Source organism: Myotis davidii, unplaced genomic scaffold (genome assembly GCF_000327345.1).
Source record: "Myotis davidii unplaced genomic scaffold, ASM32734v1 scaffold2723, whole genome shotgun sequence".
NCBI classification, from domain to species: Eukaryota; Metazoa; Chordata; class Mammalia; order Chiroptera; family Vespertilionidae; genus Myotis; species Myotis davidii.
The window spans coordinates 220,890-228,384 of record NW_006294584.1 but is presented as its reverse complement, the minus strand read 5'-3'; the positions used below and the strand labels follow the sequence as shown (position 1 = coordinate 228,384).

The following is a 7,495-nucleotide window of genomic DNA, read 5'->3' as shown; positions in this document are numbered from 1 at the left end:
TTTCCCTAACCTAAAAATAAAATACAAATGTGGAAAAGTTCACAGCATTTCATGCCCCCTGTCCTCTCCCCATGACCACCTGGAGGCATGGTTGAACCAAGAGGAGGTACTGCAGACCCTCAGTGGGCTCAATATTAAGAGTCTGTGCAATAACTTCGAGATCCTTCTCTGATTAGCTGTGTTTTCTCATTTGCATTTGTAGGCTGAAGAACAACTGGAAAGTCCAAATCTAAAAATAAACAAAGCAAAACAATAAATATCCTCTTATCATGTTATGTTTTCTTTAATGGGGCAAGTCGTGGATATTTTTGTTGAAATGATGATTGGCAAATCAATTCAACTAGTAAGATATTGAGGATAGTTATCATTTAAAGGACTTCAGAAGGGAGGAGACACTGTCCTTACTCTTCTATGAGTTCTATCAATTATAGAAATATAAAACCAAAGCACTGAACCCAGCTTTCCGTTTGAGGCAATTGCTGAACTTGGTTTAGTTTTCACCATCTTATGGGAATGAGGATAGACCCACTACATATCATATAGACTATATTATAGGAAAAATGCCCCCTAGAGTTGTGCAGTGCACAATAGCATATAAGGTTTTCATTGGGAGAGAGGCCAAAACCCAGAGTTTGCTTAGATAAAGAGTCTAATAGGAAGCTCCCTACATAAAGTCAATACTCAAAATGGTTATGTGCTCTGTAAATCATCATACCTCTAAATCTGCAAGGAAATTTGTTAGTCTTGAGTTGTGTTGAGACATTTACTACATTTGCTGTTCAGCATTCACCATGTTTTATAAACCAGAAAAAGGGCACCAAGGAAGATATTAAATTCTTCCTCTTTTTCACTGATCCTCACTTCCCTTCCTACTCCCTCTATATGAAAAAAAAAAAGTCTCCACCTAAACCTCACACCTTATACAAAACTGAACTCAATATGGGAATAGATCTAAATGTTAAACATAAACCTTTTAGAAAACAATGAAGAAAATCTTCATGACATAGGCTTAGGCTAAGAGTTCTTAGACATGACATCAAAAGCATAATCCATTAAAAACATTAATAAATTTTTCATCAGAATTTGTTCTCTGCAAAGCAACAGGAAAAAAAACACCCCAATTATGTAGCTATAACATTTTTGTAAAAAAAACAAAACCCCCTATAGTTACACAAAATTTTTTTAAGTTGTGATCCTTGAGGAGCTGGTGCCAGGAGGTTTATATAAACTTTTATACTGACTGTACCCCCTTTCTTTGACTCTGTACCCCCCTGTGGTGGTTGAATTTTTATGAGCATGTCTTACTTTTCATACAAGATCCCAACCTCCTCATCATTGGTAGCTTTCAAATGAGGTTGGGCCGCAGTCTGCTAGAAAAATTGTGGGGAGATGAGGGTTGACACCTTGGAATCCTTCCAACTCTAAAATCTTAGGATTTTATGATTAGATCCAACATAGGATAATAAAAAATCCTCTAAGTGAGAATATGTTTGCTATATTTTATTCTATTTCAGAATCACCAAAATAAAATAAGCAAAGCTCCAATGTCTTCCATGTGCCTTCTAATGGACTCAAATCTTGATGTATGCTGCTTATCATTTGTCACAAGTAACTTGATATCCAAGTGACTAGTAGCTACTTTCAAGTGCCTTTTCTTAAACAACTTTAAGTGGTCTTCTTTTGCAGAGCGGAAGAGACCATAATCCATTAATAGGATCAGAGTCCAGAAAGTATATTCTTCACATGGAATCTTCGTTTACATCCTCACAAGCCTTAAATTGCGCTAATTATACCAGTAAACTACAGTAAGTCTTTGAATTAGTGGAATAAAAGTCTGAAACTAACTAATGCACTTCAAATAAGGCATAAATTCTCATAATGAAATGTTAGACTGAGGAGCAGTGGTGGTGGATTTACCGCAGTTAATGAAAGTTAAGCTTCAGGGACCCTAGAAATATGTTCACATATTTTGTAGATTTGCAAAAGTAAAATGTTTTAATCATAACAAAACACTGTCTCTTTCCACTTTACTTTTCCTCCATCATGCTTTTCTTCTTGATGAGTGGCAACAGAGGGGCTATGGACATTTTGGAGATTCGGTTAAGGGGAGATATAGCTGGGGATAGGTTTCCTTTGGGTTTAGTGAGATACGATTTTGTGGTTTGCAGCAACTCTGTGTATAATTATTGGTAGCCCTACTGGCATAGGGATGGTTTTAGGGATAAGCTTGTAACTCAGTATGCCAATCCACTTGTTGAGGGGGCACGAAGATTCACACCAGAGGTGGTGTCACACAATATGGATGTGTCGATGGGCTCTTATCCTGGCAGTATTGGGTGATGGAGAGGAAACAAGGTTTGAAATGTGCAGTCAGAAAATGGTGTGTGGACAATTTTTTCCAAATTTTATGTTATATATGAAATCAACTAATTTTCGCAGATTTGACAACAGTCCATAAAAATTTAGACATTAGCAATAATGAGTTGCAAAACTGTAACTTTTCTCATCTACAATCATAAAAACAAATTGATCAAACATGCTAGAAGAAAGAATTATTTTTCTATTCTTCTTACAGAAAATGATATTATGAAAGTATTGTTCAATGAAGAGGCAAGCAAAGAATATGCACCCGGAAAGCATAGGGTAAAAGTATTATAGAGATGTGCCAGGCACTTAATTAAACTATTGCTGTTTTTCTAGATTTTGTGATATTTATGTTATCTGTCAGTTTTTTAAAATATATTTTATTGATTTTTTACAGAGAGGAAGGGAGAGAGATAGTTAGAAACATCGATGAGAGAGAAACATTGATCAGCTGCTTCCTGCACACCTCCTACTGGGGATGTGCCCACAACCAAGGTACATGCCCTTGACTGGAATCGAACCTGAAACCTTTCAGTCCTCAGGCTGACGCTCTATCCACTGAGCCAAATCAGTCAGGGCTATCTGTCAGTTTTTAAGCTTTGCAGTTTGTTGTGATTTCTTCTTCTCATTCTAAATAAATATTTACTTCCTGAATTTAATTTTGCATTTGTAATTTTGTGTTCTTTTTCATAAAGAGGACTGTCCCCAAATTGTATAAGTTTAAAGCCCTACAAAACCTGGATTAATTCTGCTTTTAAGTATTTGGAGCTTTTTGGAGCTTTTAAGTATTTAGGAATGGAATAAAGCTTTTTCCTCTTGGCTAAATCTTCTTTGGGAGGGTGGTCTATTTTATTCGTCAGTTTATTTTGTTCATTATATTCCACTTATAAGTGAGATCATGTGATACTTAGTAATACAGTAAAATGAGATCATAATTTACTTAGTCTAGAATCTGACCTCTGCAATGGAATTGGTAGCTCTGGGGGGCATCAGAACTGAGAACAGTGAGAGACACATAGATTTATTACCAGTCACCCTGCAGGAGGGAAACCTGCGTGGAATTTGGCACCAAGGATGAATTTCTGTTCCAGAAAAGAAATCTGCAAAGAAGGTCTGCTGAAATGACCTTTGGAACTTTGATCTAATTTAAAAGAGGAAAAACTTTGCCTTGGCTGGTATGTTCAGTGGTTAGAGCACCAGCCCACGCACCACCAAAGATTCACAGGTTTAATTCCTGGTCAAGGGCATGTACTTGGGTTGCAGATTCCATCCCTAGCCCCAGTCAGAATTTTAAAAATTAAACGAGGAAAAACGTTGAGGCTTTTCAAAGACGTGTGGACACTGGATTTGTGATACCTAAGTTCAATTCACCTAGCTTTGGGTTCCACAGTATAAACGACAAGTTAAAGTTCCTCTGTACAGTGGATGATGATGACAGTGCTCTCCTTCCTATCCTCTGTCAGTGAGTGAGGACTGGATAGGATTGATGGACATTATGGGAGATCCTATGAACAATGGGACCAGAGACCTCTGACATGATCTTTCAACATTTTACCTGCCTCAAAGAGCAGTTGGGATTAATACACTGGGCTCATCATTCTTAAACAAGTTATGGTGGGGCCATTCACTGGCCCTTTTCTGAAGAGGAGTTTGCATATATGTATCTCTTTTTAACCCATGTATGAGTAATACTGCTTGCTTGTGCTTTTTGATATTTATGCCTCCATTAAAAGACTTGTTCTTGTATATCCCAAATATGGCAAAGGAAACTTATGATCACATTTCACCTTGGGCCCATACTTTGACTCCAGGGACAGTAATAAAAAATTGTAATAGCAACCCCCATTTGCTAACTGGTCACCCAGCAGTCCCCATAAGAAGGGGTCACAGGTTACAGGGAAATCCCTTCCATCTCTGACTGCACTCCCCTCCCCCCCCAACCCCAATCCTAAAATGGTGTAAGACTAAGCATGATTCACATGATTGAAGACTCCTTCCTTGAAGCTGGAGTCAGGCTGGATAGTAACTGGATACTACTTAGCATCACATTTGATTGGGAATAAAAGATGCATGCAAGCCTTTAAGCAGTCTGCTACTTGATGTCATGGAATTTGTTTCATTGTGATGCAAAGAATCAGAGTATGGTGCAGTCCAAAGTGCACCATTCCCAATTTCAACAGTTATGACAACACTGGGCCACTGTCTCAATTACCAAGTAATTCTCTTATTTGGCTGTCCAAGGTTCTTTGTGATTTAGTGATAGTCCATAATTCAGAATAATGATGCATTCTACAGGAGAAAATGACAGTAGAATTATGGCTACAAGATAAAGGACAATGACAGGTTTGACTTCAGCTTGTTTAAACAAAATCATTTTTCAGAGAATGTGAAATATTTCTGGTGTTGTAAATTCTGTGAGATTCATTTTTCAGAGAATGTGAAATATTTCTGGTGTAAATTCTGTGAGACTTTATCGTTTGCTACATTTTTTTCATTATCATTTCTGGGCAAAGTGAACTTGAAGAATCAAGTAATATTTCATGGATATATACATATATATGTGGATATATACATATATAGACATGTGGGGGTGATTTAATAAAGGAAATAGCCCTGTTTACATAGGACAGTATTCTTGATGCTGGTTTAGGGCAAGCTCTAAAGTGTAGGTTTGGAAGGAAGCTACATTTCCAGGGAAAAAAGACTATGCTCCCCCAAATCTACCCAAAACTCATTATAAAATAATCAAAAAGAAGAAAAGTGACAGGTTGCTGACTTTTCTTGATGTCCATTCCCTTCTATTTGAATAAAGATCCTAAAGAAACAGGCTGAAATGCTTCTTCTGGGAGAAATTTCTACCTCGGTTCTCCTTCCCCTGGGCACTCCCAATCCTCCCTGAACCCAGAGCTCACACTCTTGTAATGAGACCATGAATTATACTAGCTTTGCATATTGTACTAGATCAGCATATTTCATGATTTTTTTCTAATGGTGTCAGGCTCTGTTTTTCTCTGTTGCTGCTAAAAGTAACTATTCTTTCATCCTCTGCAAAAGAAGTACCAAAGCTGACAGTCTATGGCAGTGGTTCTCAACCTTCCTAATGCCGCGACCCTTTAATACAGTTCCTCATGCTGTGGTGACCTCCAATTTCATTGTTACAAATTGAACATAATTAAAGCATAGTGATTAATCACAAAAACAATATGTAATTATATATGTGTTTTCCGATGGTCTTAGGCGACCCCTGTGAAAGGGTCGTTCAACCCCCAGGTTGAGAACCGCTGGTCTATGGGGTTCTCCTAACTTGGTTGATGAATTTCTCTCACTTTTGTGATAACCATCACCATGGGACCTGGTGCGTGGCCAGGCCTATGAAGGGACACCCACTACCTCTGCTCTCATCTTACTCTACCTTTTTCCATGTCAGTCTTGATCTGCTCCTCAAGATCCTCTGGGGACACATAGAAGTCCTCTTCTGGCTCCGATGATTTGGGCCGGCAGCGTCCACAGCAGCAGTTGCAACAACAGCATAGACAGCAGCAAAAATAGCAGCCGGTCAAGAGGCCAATAATGACAAACAGGGTCTAGGAGAAACAGGAAAAGCAAAATAGCGGTGAGAGGTAGTGGGGTATGTGAGAACTCCAGAAATCAAGTGTGTACTCATGTACCTCCAGAGACCTGAAGACATTGCAGTTCACCCTGCACTCTCATCCTATTGCATGCAATTTTTTTAGTTTCCTTGGAAACAAATTCCACATAGATTTACCTAGTAAGTTAAAACCCAGAGGAAATGTCTTGTAGCCAAAGTAATGATGCATGACATTTTCTTCTTTATTCTTAAGTTATGGTGATCATTATTAAGAGTAAACCAAACCAAACAAACCCAACCAACTGACAAGCAAAAAATCTACAGGTCTCATGATCTAACGAAGGGGACAGAATCATTCTCACCAGAGGAGCTATTGATAGCTTCCCCTCCCCCACCAACATTCCTCTTGGTCTCTGCAGACTTTCTCTCCTCAGTATATCTTACCCTCTCCCCTGTCTCTATCCTGGCTGGCAGGGCTTTAGAACAGGTCCTGTTACCTCTGTTTTGGATGTTTCAGTAACATCGTAACTGGCTTCCCTACCTCCTCTTAATCCACCCTATGGGTTGCTGCTGGAGCTTCCTGAAATACATATATTCTCTTGAACCCATGCAGCTACTCTCTGCCTCTCAGATAAGGCTGGAGCTACTTATTATGGTCATCTGGCCTTTGCCAACCCTTCTGCACCAGCCTGCCCTGTTCCTGCCATAGCTTTGCTCTCCCTGTGGAATTGTCTGCCTAGATGTACCCACCTAGCCATGTAACAATTACCCACTCCGTGTTTCAGAGTCATCTCAAAGATCCTCTCCCTGACATGTTTTCTGACCCTTCCCCCCATCCTTTATACTCCATACAAACTTCCTCCACGGTGGTGCTTAAGTGGTTTATACATCTTTGAATCAGAATGCACATTTTTATCTAATAAAAGGAACAAAGGGGATAAAGATCACTGTGTGTGTCTGCAATTCTTCAGTGACTTAAGGTGACTTAAGACTTAGGTTGAGGAACCTCACCTGCCCCATCCTGGCTTCCCAGCCCAGTACTCCATCTATCTGACTCTGGCCCCCGTTGTGGGGTGGCTTGGAGTGAGGGAGCTTTAGTTACACGCTCACACCTACCATCTTTTTGCTCTAAATGCTCTACATTTTCGTAGACTTAGGTAAATTACTCTAAAAATAAAACTGCAGCCCAGCCGGCATGGCTCCTCGGTTGAACGTCTACCTATGAATCAGGAGGTCATGGTTCAAATCCCAGTCAGGGCAATGTCTGGGTTGCGGGTTTGGTCTCCAGTGTGGGGCAAGCAGGAGGGGGCTGATCAATGATTCTCTCTTAGCATTGGTGTTTCTATCTCTTTTTCTCTCTCCCTTCCTCTCTGAAATCAATAAAAACATATTTTGAAAAAACAAACCTGCAACACCCTCTTCCTCGACAACTGCCTCTAAGACCCTCCTGTGCAGTTCTCTTGAGTCTGCCCCAAGCGATCCTCCTTTCATCCTTTTAAGATTTTTTACTGTGCAATTGCCAGATTTCCCTCTTCTCTGAAA

At 39.6% G+C, this 7,495-nt stretch overlaps 1 protein-coding gene across 3 annotated transcripts in view; it reads right to left on the bottom strand.

The window, feature by feature from the left end:
- Positions 1-61: 61 nt before the first annotated feature.
- Positions 62-7,495, bottom strand: part of DNAJC5B (DnaJ heat shock protein family (Hsp40) member C5 beta) — a 34,808-nt gene continuing 27,374 nt past the window's right edge. For all 3 annotated transcript variants that reach the window (XM_015567185.1, XM_006768708.2, XM_015567186.1), the window contains 2 exons: positions 5,777-5,948; positions 62-229 (listed from right to left, as the gene is read on the bottom strand). In XM_015567185.1, the coding sequence (XP_015422671.1) occupies positions 135-229; positions 5,777-5,948 (267 nt within the window). In that variant the 3' untranslated portion in view covers positions 62-134. The remainder of the gene's footprint in view (positions 230-5,776; positions 5,949-7,495) is intronic.